This window comes from Salarias fasciatus, chromosome 5 (assembly GCF_902148845.1).
Source record: "Salarias fasciatus chromosome 5, fSalaFa1.1, whole genome shotgun sequence".
Classification (NCBI taxonomy): Eukaryota; Metazoa; Chordata; class Actinopteri; order Blenniiformes; family Blenniidae; genus Salarias; species Salarias fasciatus.
This window is the reverse complement of record NC_043749.1, coordinates 10,874,383-10,899,827: the sequence shown is the minus strand read 5'-3', so window position 1 is coordinate 10,899,827 and position 25,445 is coordinate 10,874,383. Positions and strand designations below refer to the sequence as shown.

The window sequence follows — 25,445 nt, the reverse complement described above, 5'->3', positions numbered from 1 at the left end:
GATTCCCCATATTACCCCCTTTGCGTGGTTGTCTTCTTGCCAGTGCTGCGACCTGGGATACCACGCCAGCCTGCACCGCGCCCTGAGGACCTACCTGTCTGCGGAGCAGAACGTGGAGACGTCCAAACACACTGGCCTGGAGACGCTGGAGGGGGCGGCGGAGAGTCTGGAGCCCAACGGCGACAAGCAGAAACTGATGGAGACCTACAACAACGTCTTCTGCCCGCCGGCTCGCTTCGACTTCCAGTCCCACATGGGAGACACGGTGCGAACGCGGTGCTTGTGTGGGTCGGTGCAGGACTTCGATTGAAGCTAAAACTCATGACGCTGCGTCTGTTTCCGCAGGTGGGGGTGGTGTGTGCACAGCAGCCGCTGGAAAGCGAGCTGCTCCAGAGGTGCCAGCAGCTGCAGTCCCGCCTCTCCACGCTCAAGATCGAGAACGAAGAGGTCGGGCGTCTGTCTGCCTCCGTTCGTTTCGCGTCTGTTCGTCTATAATGACGGTTTTAGAGCTAGTTTTATCTTCCTCTCGGCCCGACAGGTGAAGAAAACCATGGAGGCCACTCTGTCCACCATCCAGGACATGGTGACGGTGGAGGACTACGACGTCTCCGAGTGCTTCCATCACAGCAACAGCATGGAGTCGGTCAAGTCCACCTTCAGTGAGTCCTATCTCAGCAAGCCCAGCCTGGCCAAGCGGCGGGCCAATCAGCAGGAGACGGAGCAGTTTTACTTCACAGTGAGTCCCGGATCACAGACGAACAGGGGAGAGTGTGAGAACAAGCCTCTCACTGTACACGTCTTTGGTGTGTGTGTGTGTTGTAGAAGCTCAAGGAGTTTCTGGAAGGCAGGAACCTGATCACCAAGCTGGAAGCCAAGCACGACCTCATCGACAAGACCCTGGGAGAGAGTGAGTGCCCCGGCGTCCTTCACACCTTTTACACTTTGTCCTAGTTTCCCATCTGTGTGAGTGTGTGTGAGTGTGTGTGTGTGTGTGTGTGTGTGTGTGTGTGTGTGTGTGTGTGTGTGCGCGCGCGCTGGAGTGGTAGCCCCCCGCCCCCTCACAGTGGGATAGAGATGGACTCGGGGATGGTCTGCTGCCTCCAGGCTAAGCAGGGAGCAGCTAAAGAGGGATGAGTGATGCAGTGGGACGCACCGAGTGCCATGCAGGGACGCAGAATGACTTTAATATATCTAATAATCACAGGCTGTGTGTGCGTGTGTGTGTGTGTGTGTGTGTGTGTGAGAGAGAGCGTTGGAGTAGGTCACAGTGACAGTGGCCATATGTGGATGCAGCTGTGTGTGTGTGTGTGAAGGGGGGATGTTCCTCTGGGCCGAATGCATTGCCGTTTCCACAACTTTACAGGAAAACCTGTCCGTGTGTCTGTGTGTGTGCGTGCCTTCTGTCATAACTCTCTTCCTCCTGCCTCTCTGCCTTCCCCTCCCCCCTCCACCCCCACTTCCTGTTTCTTTCTCCTTTAGGTCAGAAGACCGACTGTTGCCTTGCCAGGTAGGTGTGGTGAATCAAGGAAACACACACACACACACACACACACACACACACACACACACACACACACACACACACACACACACACACACACACACACACACACACACACACACACACACACACACACACACAAAATGCATCCACATATGGAGCAAACAGCTGCGTTTCCATCTCTTCCTGAGACTCAATGTGGACATATATACTTATTCTATCGTTATTTCATGTCTTAAAGCTAAAATTATTGATTTCCCAGATGAAGACTTTAATTTGAACATGGCTTCTGTAAATATTTAAATCCCCTCATCTCTGATACACACACTCTTCTGCATGGACACATCTGTACACCTGGGGCTGTATTTTAAACAAGAGTGGGCTTTGTACTTTCCTGCAGACTTACTCTTTAGCAATAACCACTAATTGCCTAACCTGAAATTAATCTCAGTAGTGTGATATTAAAACAGCTCTTCCTTTAACTGTAATGACTGTTGTGCTCAGGATTAGATTTACTCCCAGTATTTCAAACAAATCCCCTGAAAGTAAGTGTGTACATGAGCTCAGGGCCATACAGTCATTTTACTCTCTCACAATTACCATGTGAGCGTGTGTGTGTGTGTGTACAAATAGTCCAAATAGAGCGTTACCAGAGTTGTGTGTATAAATAGGATTTTCTGGAGAAATAATGACATCCCTGACTCAGTCTCTCTCTCTCTCTCTCTCTCTCTCTGTAGTGGAAGGAGAAACTCTTCAGTACGGAAACAGGTAATTATCTGTGTGTATATTTGTTTCTGTGAGGCTGGAGATTCTCAGTCAGAGCCACTGCGGGCTTGTTTTTTTTTTTCACAACTCGAGCCACATGTTTTCTCACACTGTCGTCTGTCCACAGCGTGAAGTGGCACAGAGATGATGACAGTACTTTGGTTATTATCACACTTCTCATAATGATGGATAAAAACACATATCTGCATGTTTCTAGCAGTGAATCAGTGCCTCATGATCAAAAGGTAACCAGTCCACTGGGGAAGCTCATGTTTGTAGCTCCCCCTGCTGGTGTAGCTTGTATTCTTTAATTTTTAAATCTCATTCAGCAGACAAATAAAACCAAAAATAAACAAGAATTGTTTCGGGATTGCAGTTTTATCATTAACGACCGACATGCATGACCAAAACGGTGGCTGCGTGTTCAGTCGAGCACGCGTTTCACAGCTTCACCTCTCAGATTTCTAAAAACCCCAAACAAACAAAGGGAAAAAGAAAAGGTGCTGTATCCTAGCAACAGCTGGGTGCTGCACCCACCGACTCTCTTCCCCCCCCCCCTCCGACGCCTGATGCCCATTCATCCTAATTGTGTGTGCCAGTGCGTGTGCAGACGCGTGTGATGAACGGAGCGTGTATGTTTTTTTCCCCCTCTCACTACACCAACACCCTATCATGTCTCCTTCTAAACGGAGTAATTCCCCCCGTCTGTTTTTTCAGGACTCGGGTGAAGCCATTCCCCTCATGGTGGAGAGCTGCATCCGCTTCATCAGCCGCCACGGTGAGGAAATCCTCCCGAGATCCAGTTCCCCTGAGTTTAGGCGTCAGACTCATTCCTTTGGTGTCTTAATTCATTTTTTTTGCTGTTTCTAGATCATTTTAAACTGCGATCTAAAGCAAAAACAGAAAGTGTTGCCTTTTAAAAAAGCAAAGATAGCAGTAAGCATTAAGAAAAAGTATTGGTTTTAATCCTGGGGTGTGTTTGTGTGTGTAGGTCTGCAGCACGAAGGGATCTTCAGAGTGTCGGGCTCTAAAGTGGAAGTCAACGACATTAAGAACGCCTTTGAGAGAGGTGAAGCTACAGTCCAGCAGGAAACACGAGGAAGTTTCATAAAATGTGTTTTTTTTTCTGGTGGTTTATTATCGCTTGCCTCCCTCATCCTCTCTGTCCTCCGGATGTAGGTGAGGACCCTCTGGCAGGGGACCAGAACGACCACGACATGGACTCCATCGCCGGCGTGCTGAAGCTGTATTTCAGAGGGCTGGACCACGCGCTCTTCCCAAAGGAAGTCTTCCATGACCTCATATCCTGCGTCTGTAAGCGTGGCTTCCTTTCGTTTTGTTTGTGTGTTTATGGCTCGGGCCTGTGTGAGTAATCCCCCGGGTGTCGTGGCTGTGTTCTATTTTTTTTTTTTCCCAGCCATGGAGAGCCTGCAGGAACGGGCGGTCCACATCAAGAAAATCCTGCAGTCCCTGCAAAGTAAAACTCTCATCATCATGAGATACCTGTTTGCCTTCCTCAACCAGTGAGTACCAGGGCCTCCAAATGCAAACTGAACATTTATTTTTAGTGTTTTTTTTTTAAAGGCAAAAAGAGTAAAAAGTGAATTAACTTGTATTATAATTTACAAAGCATATGGAAACTTGTTCATAAAAGCAAGTTCTGAAGTGAAATCCAGGTACTGCCCTACTGAGAAGTAGCAAAATCACGACCTCATGTCAAAACAGTATATTGTTAGCGATGACAGCCTGTTTGTTGCTCCTTTATAAAGCATGTTATTATGCGTCACAACAAGATACCACTCCCAGACCTTCAGCAGCAATCGGTGCGACACAGATGGAGAAAATCGTTTTCTGCTACAAGAAAACCACAAGCGAGGGAAGATCAATTTAACCAATCTATGTGGCAAGCAAGCCAAAATTGCAAAAGATGACACTAATTCTAGGTTGATGGTAAAGAAAATAGAAAACTTAACCAAGTAATGTTAATAAAAAAAAAATGGCCACTCTGTCCAGACACACTCAGCGGTTCCAGTAAACAGTACATATTTCTGGCCTCTCAGTCCGAGTCCAAACATCCTCTGAGCTTTGCAAGGAGTCAAGTACAGGACGTAATGAAAGGGTCAGAGTTCAAACAATATAATTTGACCTTCATCACTCTGAATTGGACGCTTAGCTCTTTGGGAAATAGTTTAATTTCCTCCTTAAAGTCATGTTTATTTTTGTTTTCCCAGTATTTTCATATGAAGTCCCAGCAGCCTCCATAGCACATCAGAAAATCAGCTTCATCCATGCTAGGGAACACACACACACTCAATCACAGTCTCTCACACACACACACACACACACACACACACACACACACACCTGTAGACAATTGGGAGTCCCTGGCCGCGGCTCGGTTGGCAGAGTAACCCATCCTCCAATCTCAATTGAAAGTTCTTTTTCCATCTTGCAGTGTTGATGTTAAAATATCTTTGAGAAAGATACTGAGCCCTGAATTTCTCCTGACGGCGTATGTGTGTGTGCATTCCGTGGCAGCCGTAACAATGTGTGTGTGTGTGTGTGTGTGTGTGAGACTGTGTGAGTAAATGGGTGAATGTGATTGATCATGTAGAGCGCTTTGATTCTACTGAAGCAGTGAAAAAAGGAAAAGAAAATGGAGGAAACAGAAGCAAAACCGGCACAGTGAGAACTTGAAAACTCCCTGAAAGGCCAACCACTGCACCTCCGTACCACCATCGACCTTCTCCCTCTGAAAAAAAAAACACACAAACTTTGCGAAAGGTTGCTGAAGGTGGACTCGCCTCAGAGCAGTCGGCAGAAATGTTAAACTCAAAACAGTCGCACATGGATGCACACAGTCGGAAAAACACATTCCAGCCCGTTTGGTCCGTGACAAAAAAGCCTTCAGTGAAGGGAGGCAACAAAAGGGAGTGAAGGAGGAGAGGCGATTGGATGTGGGAGACCTGACATTTGAGACTCCTGGGTAAAGCAAGTGGTCCCAGACATGAGGGAGCGTCTTCTCCTTCTTGAATGATTTACAGTCACCCCGAAGCTCCTGCCTCTTCTCTCTGAGCAACACACACCTTCACAGTTCTGAATGAAATGCCTCGGTTGTGTGTATCGCTGGCTTTAAACAGACGTGTGATTTATCGCCTTTTCTCTTCTTCATCTTCATCTTCCACCCAGCCTGTCTCAGTACAGCGAGGAGAACATGATGGACCCCTACAACCTGGCCATCTGCTTCGGCCCCACCCTGATGTCTGTGCCCGAGGGCCACGACCAGGTCTCCTGCCAGGCCCACGTCAACGAGCTGATCAAGACCATCATCATCCACCACGACGCCATCTTTCCGGGGCCGCAGGACCTGCCGGGCCCCGTCTACACCGTCCCCGGAGCGGGAGAGGAGTTCTGGTGAGAGCGTGTGTGAATTTTGGGACGATTAGGAGGCCAGAAATGGGGAGGTGGGACAGATGGTTGATTTAGGTTGATGAAGAGTGATGGCGGCGGCGGCGGCGAGGAGGGGAGGCCCGGCTTGTCTCGTCTCTCCCACTCTGGACCGGGGGGCCGTGAGGATCAGCTTACCCTCTGTACCGCCTGACGACGTGGGCCCAGCAGAGCGCAGCACACACACACACACAATGGCTAACTTTCAGTTTTACTAGAATGACAAACCTCGACCCCAGTCGTGGTGATTACTGCCGGTCAGTGCCGCTGTACAGACTGTAGGTCAGCGGCTTTCATTACTTGCTGTAGAAGTGTTAACAAAAACATCATCACACTGGCACAGCTCATCTTTTTAGGACCCTTTTTTTATTATTTAAATCCATTTTTTTCACAAGTCAGAATTTGAGAAAGCATATCATTATCAACACGTCCAAAAAGCATTTTTTCCTCATCCTCCTTCTGTAGAATAGCTTCCATCCTTAGTTGAACAGATAATGTTCTTGCTCCAGTAGAGTAACAGTCTTTATGTCTCATTTAGCATAAACGACAGGACATTATTTTGTTGAAAATACTCTATACTCTGTTATATCTTTTGCTGTTTTGTGAAAAAACCTGAAAACATGCGGTGGTTAAGGGTGACGACACTCTCCTGGAATCCAATTTAATGTGTCTGCATTGTTAGAAACTGTAATGTGACACAGTGTACACCAGACACTGCATGCTACATGGATCCCTGCCCTGCTATTAGTTTTCTGTCCAGGTATGATGCTCTTAAAGTCCTTGCAAACACATTAAACCATATAATTGGCCGTGCTGAAGCGTCTTTCTTGCTTGAAGTACACAGCAGAGGTATGAGCTCAGCGCTGCTCTGTGTACATTATGAGCTTATGTAACTGTGTGGAGGACTGAATACAGGCTGTGAGTCATTAGCTCGTGATCTCAGGCTGAAGCTTTTACATCCTCTAGTCTAACCTCTCCTGCCCTCTCCGTCCTCTGCTGCAGCGACAGTCCGCACTGTGAGCCCCCCCTTGTGGAGGAGCCGGCACCTGACACCATCTCCGTCAGCCACAACAGTGAAGACGGTACGTGAAGATTGTGCGGCTCTGAGCTTTGTATGTGCTTCATTCTCTCCACCTGTAGCTGGTTTTTTTGAAACGTCACGCCGCTTTTCCCACGAGTTCCAGCCTTAACGTCACACGCCGGCTCACGCCTTCGCCTGTCAACCTTTTAATCACGCCGTTTTGACACTGAATGCAGCAGCACTAATCTGCTAGGCACTAATCGAGCCCCCCCCTCCCTCTCCTCCTCCACCTCTCCCCTGCCGTCCTGTCGCTTCCCGCCTCTCTCCCCACGCCGTCCTCTGAATTCCAGGCTCCTTGGCTGTTTCAGAGTGCGACCCCATAGAGGCCATCGCCCGGTTCGACTACACCGGCCGCACCAGCAGGGAGCTGTCGTTCAAGAAGGGCGCGTCGCTGCTTCTGTACCAGCGAGCGTCCGACGACTGGTGGGAGGGGCGGCACAATGGAGCGGACGGACTGGTGCCGCACCAGTATATTGTCATCCCAGACACGTAAGATGTGTTTCAGTCCATGCTGTAAAGATCTGAAGCATTTTGCCGCTGAGCAAAAGTAAAAAACAAAAGGCAATCTTGTGGAAATCCCCGTTGCTAAGGAAGTTGATACAATCAGCATATCATAACACATCAATTTCCTTACTGAGCTTTTATAGTCGAGATGATAGAGTGGCTTCTCTTAGGCGTGAGGATTATTTTTATACCGGAGAATAAAAGAAGATAGTTCGGTTCCGCAAATTTCACAGCTGGAAAAAATAAAACTGCAGCGCTGCTGAAGCCTCTCAGGTTTTTTGCTTTTGCAGTTTTCCACTCCCAAGATCTGCAGCGTGCAGCTAGAACAGAGCAACCACATCAAAACAATGACTCGCGTTTCGGTTGGACTGTCGCAGGCCTGACGTGGGACGGGGAAGTCCGAAGCCCGACGTGGACAGCAGGGATCTGCTGGAGGAGCGGGTGTCCACCAGAGGCAGCGCCGCCTCCCCCACCGGGGCCCACGTGGCCGACATCTATCTGGCCAACCTGAACAAGTGTGTTCTTCAATTTCAACATGTCACAGAAATGATTTTGTCGCAGTTTTAGGATTTTGCAACATTGTAGTAGAAAATGGGAAGAAAATAGAAGCGTGTGATTTATTTTACAGAGAATTTGCCTTTTTTTCAGCTGAAATCTTAAATGGTGTGTTTAAAGCAGTGTGATAGAAATCAGGACAGGAAGCCGAGGAAGTTGTTAATCAACCCTTTCACTCCTGTCCTGTGGCCGCTGACAGGATTTGGCATGTGTACCTGTAAAAACTAAATCTCTTCAAGTTTTTATGAAAAATAAAATAAAATCTTGTCAGTCCAGTCATATAAGTTAACTAATACGATTGTGTGCGACCATCAAACAGTGCAGTTGTCATGATGAAATGTGAAATCAGTCAAAACCATAAGCCCTATGACAAACTGGTCCCATTACCTAAAATAAATGAAATATTTGTTTCCTCAGGCTGAGGAAGCGGCCCGAGTCCGGCAGCATCCGCAGAGCCTTCCGTTCGGAGAGCGACAGCACGAGTCCAGGAACCAGCGGAGGAGGCGTGAGGACGGCGTCACTTCCTGTCGGCGGGGCGCTGGTCAAAGAGGCAGGAGACAAACGACCAGTCAGCGCACACAGCATCCTCAACTCAGTCACTCGCCACTCCTCGCTCAAGGCCAAGGTAACAATTTCATCCTGGATCCACCAGTTGTTGTTTTTTTTTTTTTTTTTGGTCAGTGTCTAATTAAAGCTACTTTTATCATTCAGGTGGAAAGTCCACAGCTCCGAAAGTCGACTCCAGCAGGACGCTCCAAGAGCTTCAGCAACCACCGACCGCTGGACCCCGAGGTGATCGCCCAGGTGAGGCGCCGCTCAGAGCTGCTGGTCACATTTCAGGGACGTGCTCGTCTCTCATCATGTCCGCCTCTCGTGTTGCAGGACATCGACACGTCCAGGAGCGAGCTCAGCAAGCTGGAGCTGCAGGGCACGCCCAAACACACGCACACGCCTGACGTGGTCCTGGACACGCTGGAGCAGCTGAAAGGTGTGTGTGGCGGCGGCGGCGGAGGAGGAGGGGGAGGGGGCGGGGCCTCAGAGCCCTCCAGTCCCCTTCACTCCCGCCTGTTGCGGGACAGCGAGGGGGGCTCCTCGCACGCCCATCCGCTGCAGCGCAGCGCCTCCTCCGCCAGCGACGTGCCCTCGTCCTTCCGCCCCGCCAAGAGCCAGCCGCGGAGCCCGCTGCCCTCCGCCACCTCCCCCTCCCTGTCCTCCTCCTCCCTCTCCTCGTCCGTACCGTCTTTCAGAGAGCTGCGCCCTCCGGCGACGAGGCCCAAGCCCGTGGTGTTCCCAAAGAGCGGAGGAGGGAGCGGGAGTCCGGCCATGGGCTCTCCGACCTCCACCGTCCCCCCGACGCCCCCGCCTCCGCCAGCAGGCTACACGCACTCGCTCCCTCACACCCCTCCTCCTCCACCACCGCCCCAGTCTAACGACAAGTCCTGCCCAGCCTAGTTCTCCTCAGTCCGCCCTGCAGCACAGATCCCTTCAGACTCTACATCCTCACAGCTCTTTCACCAGGTGCCACAAGCACCTGCTTTGTTTCACACGGGAAACCTGCTAACACACGACTCACCTGTAGCATCCACTCACTGGTGTGCGGGCAACTTCTTCACACAAGACGTTTTCCCTTTTAGTGTCCGGTGTGTGTTTTTTTTTTTTTTTTTTTTTTACTGCCCTTTCCCGGCAGCTCTGCTTTAATATAGGTCAACTATCAAAGGGCAAACACCTCTTCTTTCTTCTTGCCGTCACAGAGATTCAAGAGATCGCTGGATTTTCCAATCTTTTGAGAAGGGAACAGGACTCAGGACGGACACTGACAGGTCTGCAGCGCCTGGAGCGAACATAATACTAGCTTGTGATGTATGAATTTTCAGTGGGTGTGCAAGAGTGTTACTTGCCTTTATACACAAAGCTTTGTGAGGAACAAAAAGCACTGTTTGGTTTTGTATAGTAGACATGACAGTTGTTTTTTTTTTTATCTTTTTTTTTTTAAATGACCCCATGACTAGCAGACCAGGTGGGAGTGTTTGGTTTCTGAGAATAGACTGTGAAATGCTAAACTCTCACTCTGTAGGAATAAAACACACTGACTTGCTGCTTCAGAGGAGTCAAAGGTGGACTTTTGTGATGATAAAAGAAAACTGGGCCAAATATCAGTGTCAGTCATGTGATCAAGAGCTTTACTTTATCTCTTCCTCCAGTGTTTGATATGTTTTGTGATTATTTTTTTTTAAATTGCCATTTAGTACTAGCACCACGATAGGAGCAGCAAACAACACATGCCTGACTCGGCCAACAAAAGGCAGAAATTCATCTGAATCGTTTGGTTTTCAAAGCGTGGGGCACTTCTCCTATTGGGGGATCAGGGGACCATCCCATACTTAGAAAACCACTGATCTCAAAGCAATACAAATAAGGAAAGCTGGCAGTTTGTGGCATTATTCGGCTTTTCTCCTCTCCTCCTATGGGAGACCACTGAAGCCCAGCATTCTCACGTGTAATGTTGGACTGCGCGTGCACACACACGCACACATTTTCTTTAAATGTGTGTGTCGGCGGTGTTTTGTGGCAGCTAAACGTCTTTCAGGTTTTCCTTGCATGCTGGGGCCTTTGACAGCAGCTACAATAGACAAACTGGCTGATTGCATCACTTCCTCTATCTGCAGTACCAGCTATCGGTCAGCTTCCTAAAAAAACAAAGTAAAAAGTTATGTATTGCTCCTATACACTATATACTTCAGACTTAACAGTAAATAAAGGGGTTTGATTCTTCTAATACTGTGTTATGTATATTTAATAACCATGATGATAACTGGAAGCATGGAGCTGAGGATTCTCCTGTGTTTCGATAAAAGCACAACCAACCACCTCATCTGATGCGTTCTCAAGCAAACTATGTTTTTACTTTGTGTTCTTTTTCCCAGTTAATGCTCAAAATCTGTTATGGTGTGTATATATGGAGTTTTGTAACCCTCTGTGTGTATGCATGTGTGTGCGCCTGTGTGAGCATGCATGGATAAAGGAGTATGAATGCAACTCTCCCAAACTGACATCGTCTTTTAAGCGGAAGCCACCCGACAGCAGCCATCTGGAGGCTGGAAGGAAAAACACTTTTCCCGTGCTCCTGAGTACCAGCAGCCTTAGTGCTGAGAAGTATATGCACTGTACACATGTGACCATATGAAAAAGCCTGCAGGGATTCCTGAAATGTCTTGTCCTCAGTGAGTGTTGCAGCAGACCAGCATCGACTAGAAATAAGATGAGCAAACCCAAATCAAATGACTTCAACTTTTCCTGGTCTGAGATTCTTTAATATTTAGTTTTTGCAAAGTTAGATTTGGTGGTGAATTTAACAAAAAATGTAATAAGTGGACAATTTTATAAACGCAAACTAAAATGATGTGTGATTGAGGTTCAACTCAACGAGAGGCTTTTTTTATTTTTTAACCTGTTTTTAAAGGAAAAAAAAAAGTGATGAACTGGCTTTATACATGTGTCTTTTAGCCTTCTGCTTGATCTCCCTAAAAATGCAACACATACTGCGTTCCTGTATGCTCTCATCCAGGTAATGAATTGTAATTAAGGGTTTTATTAAAGATTTCTCTGTATACTGTTGGTGTAATACCTGGTGTATTCGTGTTGCTCTTACCTCATCGTTCCAACTGGAGGGGGACTGTACCTGTGTGTGTTTGTGGTGCAGAGCAAGCGCTCACACAGACAGGCGTGTGGGTGGTTGGGTCATTGTTTCCCGGTTGTGCTGTCTTGGGGAGCTGGGACCCTCTTCGATTTCAAATCAATCATCGTGCACTTGAACAACTTGGCTTGCATGTGGACTAACTGTGTGGGGATGATATGTTTGAGTTGAATATTGTTAAATATGCATTTTTGTGTCCATTTGAAAACAGCTGAACTAAAAAAAAAAAATGACTGTAATGTCAAATCTATTTATAGTTGTCTCTGTATTACTGGAGAATCCTGTGTTCAGATGTACTTTGTATATACAATGTTGTACATTACAGAGGTACACTCTTTTTTTGGTACAATATTGTACAGTAATAGCAATAGTAGTTTAATCAAATAGGCCTTATATAATTCTATGTGTAGTTCTTGTAGTTGATCTGTTTTTTAATAAACAGTGCTTGCTATATTGGGTCTTGATTTGTTTTTTTGCTGTTATACACTGTAGTTCCAGGGACTGAATGTGCAAATAAACATGCAGCATGCAAATAAGACCAGATTCCATTTCCAACAATAGAAAATCATAAAGCGTTCATATTTTTTTCTTTAATACCACAGTATGTTAAGCCCGAAGCGGCCCCTCACATTGTGTCATGAGGAAGTGTGTGTGTGTGTGTGTCAGTGAAAAAAAAAACTGGTGGAATTTCCAACTTCCCAGTGACTCGTGAAGGCAGCACGTGTCCAGATGGGAGAAGGGAAGAAGGGGGCTCTTGCCACCTTCTCAGTCCGCATCTGCTGGACTCGGTCTCAGTCAGTGGACTCGGCGTGTCCTCTGCTCCGCAATGTTTATAATATAAATGTCTCGTCTGTCTCCGCCGGCTCTGTGCGGCTCGGTGTTGTCTCTCTGTCGCGCAGAGGGAAGTTGAGACCGGGACGTGCCGGTGGATCTTCTTAAACGCACCATTTCCGCCTTCAGACACATACTGCAGTTTTCTCCCAAACTTCCTACATCAGTTACCGCAATGCAAACACTGTGCAGCCGGCGGCCGCTGCCCTCCACTCGATTTGCCAAGTTTTGGGATTAATAAAGAAAACAAACGTCATTTTTTATTTATTTTCTGTGTTATTTTACTGACGGGTTCTTCTGTCAGAGCCGCCGCTCTTCAGGTAGGCTTCAATTTACTCACCGTCTGTTAAGTGTAATATCTGTTCTCAGGACACACTAACCCTCCAAAACTCCTGATTACTTGGAGCTGCTCAGGGTAAAAACAGACATCGCTTCATTTCGCTGAGAAACCAGAGTTATAATGCTGAAGAAATCTTCTTAACTCCAGTTTAATCGCGGGGTTTAAGCTAACACCGCAGCTAACATGTTTAATTGGGTCAAACTCACCAACTAAAGTTAGTTTTCAGCGAAATAACGAACTCGGACGTAGCAACAAAGTAAGTACAAACACCTTTGCTGTACTTGAGTATAGTTTCAGATGTCTGTACCCAGTGTTTGGCAAGTTGCTTTTAAAAAGTAATTAATTATAGTTACTAGTTACTGCTTAAAAAAGTAACTGAGTTGCAATATTTTAAAAGCAACTGATTATTAGATATAGTAACTATTGCGTTACTTTAAAAGGGTGTTTAAATAGATGCTGATGTAATTTAGAACTTTGCTGGCTAAGAAATTGGCAACAATGTATCTTTTTAATGACATCATCATCGAACTTGGATATGCAAATGAGCAGCTATGTACATTAGATGATCACATCATGTAGAACATTCCTGACTGAGGGGTTGGCAACGGTGTATCGTTTTCAAAGCAACATTGTTTTTAACTAGACACAAAAGTGCATCATATGTAATTTTATTATCAAGCATTTAATGTAAATAACATTATTTCACATTATGCACTTTCATTTGAATTATTATGACATTGTCGTTTGTATGGCACAACTCACCATGCAACTCAATTCAGCCTCATACAGTTTAAAACTAGTGCTGTCAGTTTCAACCACATTAACCATGATTAATTAATAGAGGGCTATCAACGATTATTTTTTTCAAAATTGCAATTAATTGCAGAATTAGGGTTAGGGTGAGCAATTGGCCCAAAGAAAAGAAATATTTTACTGTCACTGAGGCATTGTTTTTTCATCCCTGTGAGGTACAGGTGAATTATGATGGTTAGATTCTCCATTTCAAGCTTGAAAATGTTACCAATATCCTACCGTGGCCATCTATGCTTTGGACTGTTCAACACCAAAAGAGATTGGCCTTTCCTTGAGCATCTCAACTTTAAAATGTTACATGGTTAAAATTCCACATTTGTGAATGTTTTCTGATGTGAATCTGCTCCAAAAGTTAAAACATTCAGGTAAAGCCAGTCTTGTGTGAGTGTGTGTGTTGATGTCAAGTTAACAAATGATGCAACTAATTTTGGTTATTGTTGCGATTAATTGGTTAAAAAAATTTAATCGATTGACATCACTATTAAAAAACCAACAGTTCCACAGAAGTAAGCACAAGCTACTCTGGAAAGGAAAAGCTTTCCAGGGGGTTGGGGGGCTACAGGAGAGAGGCAGGTTACCTGAATGTTCACTGTATTTTGAATACATTTGTATGTAGAGCGATTGTGAGTTATTGCGCTGCACAAATAAAGGATCTGATATTTGCCCAAAGATCCGTTGATCTCCCCGTTGTTATTTTTGGCTTCACTGTCCATCACCCTAAAGCGCCGGACATTTACATTTGCATATCTGTGCTTAAAATTTCATTTACTCTCCATTTTTGCATCATTGATCAACCCTTAACATGCTCATGTTTCCATATTTTACCTTTTTACATAATAATGAAGTCTGACATCTCTATGACCAGTTGTGTAATTTCTGCTGCATGCATTCGTCCATCTTTATCCACCTTAGGTTCCCTCACAGGATGAAATACTGAGTCAGACACTCACATCCACCAGTCTATGCGTCATCATATGACCAATGGTTACAGGCTTCAACTTAAACAGCAATATAGATACATTAATATATCATCTGCTGTGCAACAAAAATAACATAAGAACAGTTGTTTATTTACAGGTGATTTTGGCAGAATCTGTAAAGAGTTGCGACAGATCTGCATGAAACTTGAAATTTCACAGGTTTCACACTCGGCTCACTTAAAACATGTCATGTTTTGATCCTGTCTGTTTCGTCTCTCTGCCTCTTCCCCACAGAATGTCTGGGATGACGGCAAGCACACCAAATTATCTGTGGTCTTTACAAGATGTCCTCGGTCAAGGAGCGACGGCCAGCGTGTACAAGGCTCGCAATAAGGTAATAACACACTGGCGATCGTCGTGAAAGACTGACTCGATTGGAAACTTGCTGACATCAACGTGCGCTATCTGTCTCAGATGTTTTCAGCGTTTTTGGCTCGTCGGCTGCGACAGGATGTTAATGAAAGGTTGTGGTCGCAGTGATGTGGGCGTCTTTGCTGACGCTCTCATGGTGCGCTGCCGTGATGTGTCAGGCTGATTAACCTGTGCGTGTGTTCGTGTGCACGCATGTAGAGGACAGGTGAGCTGGTGGCTGTGAAGGTGTTCAACGCGGTCAGCTACAACCGGCCCCAGGACGTCCAGATGAGAGAGTTCGAGATGCTGAGGAAGCTCAGCCACAGCAACATCGTCCGCCTGTTCACTGTGGAAGAGGTAACGAAGGAAATACAGCAGCAGGGGCAAAGAAAGGATGTAGATCTCGTTCACTGGATGAATTAAAAAAAAAAAGCATCTGCCAGGTCTAGACAGGGCATTGTGCAGGATTTGCAGAGTTAGTGGAAGAAACAATGGTTTCATCAAGCTTATATGTACACAGAAAATCAGTGTTCCTTTTTCCAACATGTTTTGAAAACCTCTTTCCTATTTTGTGAACAACTGTAAGGCAAAATGTATGTGTATAGCACTATTCAGACATAATTCATGGTGCTTCACAAGGAAATAAAGGAAACTCATTTGAACAAGGCCATGAAGAATCTCAATCTTTCGCAATTATGCATGTAAACATTAAAGCAAAGTGATTAGGAAAGGCATTAAAAGGAGAATAAATGAAGCAAAAGATTTATAAAGATAGAGGCCATAAAATTAAGTCAAAATCTGTTGTTTAATGAAAAGATTGAGGAAAAGGTAATGTTTCATGACTTGATTTAACAGAAGTGTGTCAGCAGGAAGTTTGTTCCACAGCATAGAAACTAGAAGCTGCTTCACCTTGTTTGCCTCTGACTCTGAAACACTGAGTAGACCTCTCTCTTCCTGAGGACCTCAGATGCCGTGATAATAGTAGTGACTAAATTGTTAGCAGCTGGTGTAATCCCCACTCCAAAAAGCAAATATTGAAATGTTTCATTTGCAGATTGTCAAAAAAACTTTCATTTCTTTGTTATATTTTTTTTTTTTTTGATAACTTGGTGTGAAAATATTTGTAGCAGCTGACTGTGTCGAGGAGCAGTGCAGCCCACGGTCTGCTGTTTGTGTTACCAGCTGCCCTCGAAGCAGAAGGTGCTCGTGATGGAGTACTGTTCAGGAGGAAGTCTGCTCAACCTGCTCGAAGAGCCTGAAAACGCCTTCGGGCTGTCAGAAACAGAGTTCCTCACCGTGTTGCAGTGCATCGGTAGGTGTGTACGTGTATTATTCTCTTATTGCACGCTTTGTCTTTTCCTAAACAGGCACTGTCTCCTCTCTCCAGTGCAGGGCATGAACCACCTGCGGGAGAACGGAGTGGTGCACCGGGACATTAAGCCAGGCAACATCATGCGTCAGGTTGGAGACGACGGCAAGTCTGTGTACAAGCTGACGGACTTTGGCGCCGCAAGAGAGCTGGAGGATGACGAGAAGTTTATGTCCATTTATGGGACTGAAGAGTATTTGGTAAGATAAGCAACTTATGAATACATTTAGTCTGCTTGTCTGAAAATGTACTCAATATACTGTGTTTTTATTATGGCCCGAAGAACTGAAATAGGCTGTTTTGGCAGAAACCAAAAAAAGATTTAAATTCAGAAATCAAAACTGCACAAAAGAATATTTACTCTGAATCAACTCTTCTCATTGACCTCTTGGTGAACTGGCCAGAAATAGATGTCAAATAATTCAATAAAGTCTTTAAACTTCTGTCTGAATGTACCATTTGTGAAGCAAAATAATGTCTCCTTATACTTTGAAACTAAAATTAGTTACAAATCTTGAATGTGCTAGATAAAGAGATCAATCAGCATACATCGCATCCCATCAGTGGAGCTCTAAGCACTCCCTTTTGATCTGTCAAAACTTGGGATTGAGAACACTTACCGAGATATAACTGATACTGAAGATATGTGATCACTAAGATGTCTTTCAACATCTTTTGTACTCACTGTCAACACAGTGTGTGGATTTTGTATCCCATTGTTACGTCGTTGTGAATTAATATAAAAGTACCAGGCGTGTTTAGTGAGACTTGGGTTTCCCTCTAGTGGCCAAACGGTGGAAATGTATAAACAGAGTCACAGAAACACAGTACAGTCAACCTTAACCTCTGTAAAGTCATGCCTGCTCTCGCTTCTCTCGCTCTGCTCTCTTCATGATTCAGCACCCCGACATGTATGAGCGCGCCGTGCTGCGTAAGCACCACCAGAAGTCGTATGGAGTCAGCGTTGACCTGTGGAGCATCGGCGTGACCTTATATCACACGGCCACCGGGAATCTTCCCTTCGCACCGTACGAAGGACCTCGTAGGAACAAACCCACCATGTAAGTGGTGATACACTCGCGTGTGGCGTTTCAGTCATCACAGATCTATTGGAAATACATGCAAAAAATATAAAAGTGTTGTGTTTCTCAGAGGATATGCACATGTTTCATTATTGTTTAAACATCTGTCGGTCTAACTTGTATGTATTTGTTGTGTAGGTACAAAATAACTGCAGAGAAGCCGATGGGGGCCATAGCCGGAATCCAGCGAGCTGAGGGCGGACCGATAGAGTGGAGCTACCACCTCCCTCATAACTGCCAGCTATCACAGTACGTCCCCCTATAAAAATAAAAAAATGTCATTAGATGAGAGCACGAAATTCATTAACTGTCCGTGTCTGCACTGTTTTCTCTGGCTGCAGGGGTCTGAGGGTGCAGCTGGTTCCAGTGCTGGCAGGCATACTGGAGGCGGACCAGGAAAGGTGTTGGGGTTTCGACCAGTTCTTCACAGCCACAACTGACGTACTGCAGCGGCAGCCGGTTCACCTCTTCTCTCTGCAGCAGGCTGCAGCGCATTGTGTCTACATACATCACTACAACACGTAAGTCTGCACGGCTGATCAGTGCAGAAGTGCATGAGCTCTAAGAGAGACAGAAGATTTTAAGAGTCAGGTGAATTAGATGCCACAACCTAATATTTATTCTATTTTTTCTCGTGCCTCATTTATCGTTATTCATACTGAGGAGAGCTGTTCAAATTGAATGGAATTGACTTATTAGATGTCTGAATCTTCCACCTGGCACTCTAATGCATGCAGTTCAGAAATGTGCAGCAAATGCAAATCGTGTGTGATAATACCCCCCGAGTCTCAGCTAAGATCTAGATTATATCTCTAATCCCAGGTGCTTGTGTAAAGACTTTCCCTCTCAGTTAATTGAATCCTTGCAGCAGAACTTAGAGTGTGTAGACTGTCTGCTAGCTCACGTTTAGCTTTCATCTTGATTTCAAAATTCTTTTATCCGTTTACAAAGCACGACCTAGTTTTCCACCAGAGTATTTGTTGTGCTTTTTAAATTTCACATTGTCTGACTCCTCAGTTTTAGTTGCTCCTAAAAGCAGAACAAAAACATTTGATGGTGCTGCTTTCAGTCTCTATCATCCAAACCGCGGATCACAGACAAGCTGATCATGTTAATTACAGGTCAGTTTCACCTCCTTAGTCTGGCTTTTATGGAGGGCTTTGCAGTTGATAAGCCCATAATTTATTCCTTAATATCTGTCCAGTCAAATGATCCCATCTTCATCTATAATTGTGTTGCTTCTATTACAGCTTGAATGTGTTTTCCTTTCATTCTATTCTGTAGGTTTTAGCTTTGTTTTAATCCCTCATTTTATTCAACATTCTAGTATATTTTCCCTTCCTGGACTGCCATGTAGCAGTTGCTTTCTTTTAAAAAAAACAACAACAACACTGACCCAAATCTTCACCTTAACTTTTCAATGTTGTCAAGGTGCAAATTAAATTTCAAAAACATGTCCGTCATTTCAACCAGAGTATCGATGTTCTTCGAAGAGGTGGCATCACAGACGGGTACAGACGGACAGCAGCAGCGCCTCCTGTACCTGGGACATGACCTCCCCCTGGAGGGCAGCATGAAAGTGGTCAACCTTCCTCACACCTCGCCTTCCCGACCCCTCATTCTCCTCAGCGGCTCATCTCAGCCCAACAGCAGCTTGCCCTTCAGGGAACGTAAGAATACATGAATTTAATAAATACATCAATATTAGGCTCTGTAGAAACCTGAATAATCCACACATTCAGGTTTGTTGCAGCAAGAAGACATTAAAAATATGTAGGACTGCAGCCTTCTGGGAGCAGAATTTCAGATACAGACGATCCTTTGGCATCTAAACTTCATCTAAATCCTGATGTTCTCGTGTTTGTAGCAGAGACTCCCATCATTCCGTCACGGTTTGACGTCCTGGCAGACTACAGCTTCTCCAAGGTACTTCAGCTCGTTTCTTTTTCTTTTTTCCCTATTTTTTCCAACACATCTGGCATGAATATCGGCTCAGGAAAGAAACATGCAGCATTTTGGTGGTCAGAAGCTGTGGCTGCTGTGACCTCAGAAAGCACAAATTCAATGGCGCAGCTGCCAGTAACGGCAAAATGCAACACAAATATATAAAAATATCAAATGGCAAACGACGACATTTTATATTCAGAAGCATGACTTTACTGTGAAAACATATCTCCAGCTGTCATTCAGCTCCATAAATTCGGAGCAAAGGGAGGCCGTGGTTTGCATCACATCCCCAATAAAACTGGAGCGTTTGTATAAATCTTCTCTATGAAGCATCCACATTTTATAATTTGTAGCCTCTGTGCCCCAGCGTCTGTGTTTGAAGCGATCCGTCAAAGTCTGTCTGGTTGGTGGATCCGCTGAGCCTCGAGGCCGTTATTCTACTCGATGTGAGTTTCATGCATCATAAACCTGGAGCTCATCGTTATCGTCTCTGATCCCCGTTTATGTGCAGGTAATCGTGGGAGTGGTCCACCAGTATCTGAGGACGGTGCGGCTGCTGCACTCACACCGCGAGCTGCTGCTGCAGGGATACTACAGCTACATGTGAGGCGGCCGCGGCGCTGTTGACTGACGCTCTTCCAGACGTGTGCAGTGAATCAGAGACTCTCTGCTTGATGCTTTCCTTCCCCCTCCGATTGGCTCTCAGGATGAAGTTGCGCAGTGAGTGTGGAGAGGCCCTGCACAGTATCGCGCTGATCACCATCAGACTGCAGTCCTGCCTCAGTGTGGAGCACAGGATTCATACTCTGTGAGTGGAGAAAATCACACTGATGGATTACACGCTTTATACAGTTGGATGAAGTAAGCTGTGCATTGACTCACTTGCATTCTTATCTTAGGAAATGTGTCACTTTGCTATGATTTATTAAGGTATGCAGATCAGGACTAACCCTCTTCTCCTCTTGTATCAACTCGTTGTGTTTCTCAGAGGGCCTCACACTTCACAAAACCATAGCCCAGCTGATAACAGCCAAAAACTCAAACTGGTGAGTTAAGAAGTAACATCAGGCTTAAAGATCTTTAATAATACTGGAGGATTGTTTTTTGAAAGCTGTTGCAGTTGAGTTGAGTCGCAATTAAAGACGTGTGTCCCACATGTAGCATTTTGCATTAAAAGAACAGTTGAATCAAGAGGAATGGTGACCAAGAGAAAAAAAAACATGTGCAGAGAGACAGACAAGATTTAACACCTGGGGGGACTTCTGGTGACGCTCAACAGCTTGGAGGCAAAAGAATTCACACTTATCTACTATAGAGTCACCAATGAGCCTCAAATTCACAGCTCTGAGCCGTGTGAAGAAACCAGAATACCCGTAGAAAACCCACCGCACAACATGTTGTCGTACCTGTTCTTCCACCTGTTGCCTGATTCCTGTGTGCACGCTGCCAGAACTTTACACTTTAAAGAGTAAACTTCTTACATAACAACAGGAGATTTTTTTTTTTTCTTAAGTGATGTTGATGGCTTATCCAACTAGACTAGTTTGTTTTTCTGCAGGTCTTCTGCTGTAAACATATCAGATCAATCTGTGTTTCACAGAGTTTGGATCAGGAACAATGTTTTAAGCGTGAAAAGCCGATTGTGTGTGATTCTGAACTCCCCGCTGTGTGGCTGCCGTCTGCAGGTCCATGAGAACTTGCCCATCTACACCGCTGGGATCCATCAGTTTCAGAACCGCCTGGATCAGCTTCAGATCGAACAGGCCAAGCTGGCGGAAACTCTGAGCAACGACAAGAGGTACACAGAGGCGTGCACGCAGCTTCCTGGCGTTTAAATGGCGTTTAAAGGATGTCCTCCACAGCTGCCAGAAGATGGAGATGCTGCTGCAGAAGATCCTGACGATCCACCAGCATTATCGTAAAGACAGGATGACCGGCAGTAAGCTCACCTCCTTTAACTGTGTGTTTTGTATTTCCTGTTTGTGCAACGTTTTAAATGACGGATGCCCTCTTTTTGTCACAGAGCTGGCATATAATGACGAGCAAATTCACAAGTTTGAGAAGTGAGTGAGTGTGTGTGTGTGTGTGTGTCTGCCATCGCGGATTTGTGCGTCCGCGCAGCCGGTGTCCCAGCCCGTCAACTATCTGAGCTCTTCTGTAATCTGCTTGTAACTCTCACTTCCCAGAATCCACCTGTCATCCCACATTAAGCGAGTGAAATCTCTCTTCAGAGAGGACTGCGTGCAGAGATACAAAGAGCTTTTGGCCTCGGCAAGGACGTGGAGCAGGTCAGCGCTCGAGCTGTGGTCTCAAACAGGAAACTGAGCAAACTTCACACCTGCAGCGTTGTTGCAAAATAATTTTGCAGCATTATTACAGCTCGTTCAGATGGTTGAAGCTGATATGAAGAAGATTACCACAGGGCACAGGGATGGAACCGTTCAGACGGGCAACATTATTCCAACATTAATACACTGACACAATCATTTGTGTGATTTTGACTTGAAAAATAACAACTGAATTGAAACCACAGCTTATAATATATTGCCAATACCATAAGAAACTTAAAATTTGTATTTTTTTTTAATGCTTGTTCCCATTAGTTCTGTGTTATTCGAACTCAGATGAATCGATGTTCTGATAGCAGCTTTATTTGACCTGACTTCCTCTTCTTGTGTTTGCAGTGTTCTGCAGGAGATGCAGACCAGACTGGTGGACTTCAGTTCTTTCTCCACAGGCTTACTGGCAGACCTGGAGATGAGCGAGCAGTGCCAGAATAAGGTCAGTATCTCACTTTTCATTCCTGACTTCAAACTGGTGGACAGCAGGCCTCTGCCTCCTCACTCTGCTCACTAACATGCAGATGAACTGGTATTTGTGTCGAGTTGTTTTGGGATTTATTTGCATTGGTTGGATGTTTTTTGTCAAGTCTCTCCTGTTCTCTTCAGGCTATCGACAGAATCCTTTTCAGTCTTCAGTCGGAGAGACCAGGGCAGCAGCCTGGAGTCACACCCAGGGACAAAGACCAGATGGTCTCCAGGTGTGTGTGTGTGTGTGTGTGTCCATGAGCGCATATTAAAGTGTGTAAGATGTTTGATTCTCCATGTTGCTTTGCTCGCAGGATGCACCATTTAAGAGATGAAATGGAAATGTTGGTTCGGGAGCTACAGTACAACAACAACATCATTGAGAGGTGAGAAATTATTCATGACTCAGCTGTGAAGCCTCGTATGAAGCCTGAAGTTTACGGTCTTGTTTTGCCTCTTGTAGGCTGGGAGCTGTCAACTCCGCAGGCGCTCTGGATCCCAGCCTCACCAGACCCTCCACTCTGTGAAAGACGCGCAGCATCGTCGGATCTTCAGATGTAAATTCATGTGCACGCTGACGGTCTGCTCATTTTATCTGCCACTAATGCAGAGGAGTGAATCCAGGAGCAGCAGCAGGCAGAGGAAGCCGTTCAAGACAATCAATAGGATGTGAAAGTCAATTTAGAGATAAGATGCAGAGACAGAAGAGGAGAGGTCCAACTGGATTTGTCGTCAGTGTGTGTGTGTGTGTGTGTGTGTGTGTGTGTGTGTGTGTGTGTGTGTGTGTGTGTGTTCTCGTATTTCTATCCTTGTTGGGGCCAAATGTCCCCACAAGGATAGCAAAACGTGGAACGACGTGCCTTGTGGGGACCTTTTTCCGGTCCTAAGTAGGAGAAACAGTGTTTTCTTGACCATGTTGTTGTTACTGAAAAAAGTAAAAGTGCAAAAACATTTCTTTAGGGTTAGGCTTTATTGTGGTGTGGGTTAGGGTTAGGGTAAGGGTCAGGGTTAGGGGCTAGACATGAATGGGAGTCAATGGAAGGTCCCCACAAGGATAGAAATACGAGACTGAGCGTGTGTGTGTGTGTGTGGGTGTGTGCGTGCGTGTGTGTGGAGACTGAGTACAGCACTTCAATACAAACCTCGTTAATGCATTTAGTCTTATTGTATTTTTAATAGACTGCCATTATGATAGGCCGTCAGGAAAAAGCCGAGCCGGCGGTAAGCCGTGTGTCACAGAGGAAAAAGCTCTGCATTGGTCTGAATGTAACCCGATTAAGTCAGAAAGCCTTCCTGTGATGATGTTTTGGATACGTCCTGTACAGAGAACACATTGGTGTACGTGTCTGTTTTCATCCTTCCATCTGCTACTCACTTTTAGTCCCAACTGACACAGGACTAAATAAAGGGTACACCCTGGACAGTTTACAAGTACAGTTTTCTTTTCTCTGAGAGCAGTTCAGTGTCACCAGAACGTTGAGATTAACCGAGAATATCTTGGCTGTAAAACAAAACAAAACCTGCACCCGTGTGACAGAAGGACTCAGCAGCTCCGCCCACCGATCATCTGATTTTTATTTAAAGCTCCAAAAAAACACAATCTTGATGAATAATAGTGTGAATGTCAAACTTTCTCTTCCTGTCTGTTTTTGATGGAAGAAGAGCTCCATTCATCCTGTTCTGTCTACTAGTGGATCACTCAGACTGCTCAACCTGACTTTATTTGTAGATTTAATAAAAAAACGGCAGCACCATCGATGGGAAAACACCCATGTAGTACCAGTTTGTTCATGTTCCTGTTTGTGTTTAAGTGGAAGAGAAAAAGGTTATTACTGTATCACGTTCACAGTAAAAGAGAAGTATTTCATCTCATCTCTCGCCACAGTGAATTTGAGGGAATTACGGCGTGATGATGATTCAGGGACTGTTTGATGAATTATAGCTTAAAGTGAAATAACCCAGTGTGGTCAGCGCCCAGGGGGATTCCCAGGCTTGTTTATGTCTTAGTGAAAGGTCAAAAGAAAAGTTTTGAGAAATGTTTTCACGTGTATCCCTGCCACACACCTCATATTCAGCCGATATTACAGTCAGAATTAAGACATAATCTGTGTCCACTACGTTTTCAGGCTGGAAAGTAAAAGTGAAAGTTCCTTGGTGTCACTCTTCAGTCTCTGACAGAGCGATTCTTACCTTCCTGACTGACGTATGTTGTGCCAAACATGTAGAAACAGCGTCGAGACAGAACGAAACGGAAAGTTTCTTCCCCCAGCTGGAGGCGTGTTGATCTTTTCAACATTCTCACATTCAAAAGGGGGAATTAGTTCAACTGTCTTTGTGGGTTGTTGTCTTCTCTTCTTCGGCTCATATGACGTGCTTTTGGCAAAGTGGAAAGTTGGTTGCTCGCATGTGACATTGTTACATCAGTGAGACTTTACTCCTGTTCTGCATCAGAGCAAGATTCAAACTGAAGGCCCATCATGCCACACTTGCTTACGGTAGTTATTTTGAAATATAGTTAATGCTATATTATTGATTTGGTTATGTGAACAGTGGTGGGTCTGTTTCAGATCTCCAGAAAAACAGTCAATAACATTGAAGCTAGGTGTTTTTTAAGGTGTGGGCTGAAGCCTGAAGGTTAGAATACCTTTTCTCAGCAATGAAGTTTTAATTTTTTTAAGTTAATCATGATTTTTTTTAAATAAATAAATACACTGCATACAATAATTGATTAATACTTAATACATGAGTGTATTCTGTGAGTGGTGAAGAGTGACTGAAGCTACAACCAATGGTGGAGATCAGAGCTGTGATGTCTGGTACTTTTGGTTGATGGGTAGAATGTGCATGGGAATATACAGATCTTTGACCAATAATGGGTCCATAATCTGTGCAGTACAATCACAGAAATTGCCTTAAAGTGCTTCACATCAGTATTATCACACTTTTTAAAAACACAAAAGGTGAAAGGTCACTGCTTGTTTAAATCAAGACTACATCATTGACAGGAAAATCTCGCTTGTGGGAGATACATATTGTAATAATCTCTGTTCTGCATAGACTCATCATTGATAAAGTAGTTTCTGGTAACTCCCACAGACCTCTGATCAGATTTTGTGTTTTTTTTTTGTTTTTTGTTTTTTTTTTTTTTTTGTAAATTTGTGTTTCTTCAGACAACTTTTAGAAATCCAAGTGCTTTCATTAATCTGCTCTGCTTCGTTCAGGAAGTTTTATGTTTCGGTTTGTTTTTTCAAGTTTATCTTGATGGATTTACTGATTGAATTACTCGTGAAGCAATCTGAATCTAAACAAACAGTGAGAAGATGGGATTAACGCGCGCTCCCGGCACGGCGCAGGGAGCGCGCGCTGTGGAGTGTTTTT

The 25,445-nt window shown here is 45.0% G+C and overlaps 2 protein-coding genes across 5 annotated transcripts in view; both read left to right on the top strand.

The window, feature by feature from the left end:
- The window catches only part of srgap2 (SLIT-ROBO Rho GTPase activating protein 2), a 48,059-nt gene extending 36,241 nt beyond the window's left edge, over window positions 1-11,818 (top strand). For 2 of the 4 annotated variants that reach the window (XM_030092504.1, XM_030092505.1), the window contains exons 7-22: window positions 44-265; window positions 346-447; window positions 539-736; window positions 823-907; window positions 1,480-1,507; window positions 2,239-2,269; window positions 2,984-3,044; window positions 3,258-3,335; window positions 3,446-3,580; window positions 3,684-3,789; window positions 5,456-5,680; window positions 6,716-6,795; window positions 7,085-7,283; window positions 7,676-7,813; window positions 8,271-8,478; window positions 8,565-11,818. In XM_030092504.1, the coding sequence (XP_029948364.1) occupies window positions 44-265; window positions 346-447; window positions 539-736; window positions 823-907; window positions 1,480-1,507; window positions 2,239-2,269; window positions 2,984-3,044; window positions 3,258-3,335; window positions 3,446-3,580; window positions 3,684-3,789; window positions 5,456-5,680; window positions 6,716-6,795; window positions 7,085-7,283; window positions 7,676-7,813; window positions 8,271-8,478; window positions 8,565-9,305 (2,637 nt within the window). In that variant the 3' untranslated portion in view covers window positions 9,306-11,818. The remainder of the gene's footprint in view (window positions 1-43; window positions 266-345; window positions 448-538; window positions 737-822; window positions 908-1,479; window positions 1,508-2,238; window positions 2,270-2,983; window positions 3,045-3,257; window positions 3,336-3,445; window positions 3,581-3,683; window positions 3,790-5,455; window positions 5,681-6,715; window positions 6,796-7,084; window positions 7,284-7,675; window positions 7,814-8,270; window positions 8,479-8,564) is intronic. The other 2 variants (XM_030092507.1, XM_030092506.1) reach the window with 2 other exon arrangements.
- Window positions 11,819-12,532: 714 nt separating this feature from the next.
- Window positions 12,533-22,886, top strand: ikbke (inhibitor of nuclear factor kappa B kinase subunit epsilon). The gene is made up of 21 exons (XM_030092508.1): window positions 12,533-12,698; window positions 14,746-14,845; window positions 15,082-15,219; window positions 16,045-16,174; window positions 16,250-16,431; window positions 17,132-17,292; window positions 17,452-17,562; window positions 17,655-17,834; window positions 18,787-18,983; window positions 19,181-19,239; window positions 19,772-19,863; window positions 19,967-20,068; window positions 20,249-20,306; window positions 20,946-21,058; window positions 21,123-21,199; window positions 21,284-21,323; window positions 21,447-21,548; window positions 21,945-22,041; window positions 22,209-22,300; window positions 22,382-22,453; window positions 22,531-22,886. The coding sequence occupies exons 2-21, from the start codon at window positions 14,747-14,749 to the stop codon at window positions 22,592-22,594; spliced, it is 2,166 nt and encodes a 721-aa protein (XP_029948368.1). The 5' UTR covers window positions 12,533-12,698; window position 14,746; the 3' UTR covers window positions 22,595-22,886.
- Window positions 22,887-25,445: the final 2,559 nt, after the last annotated feature.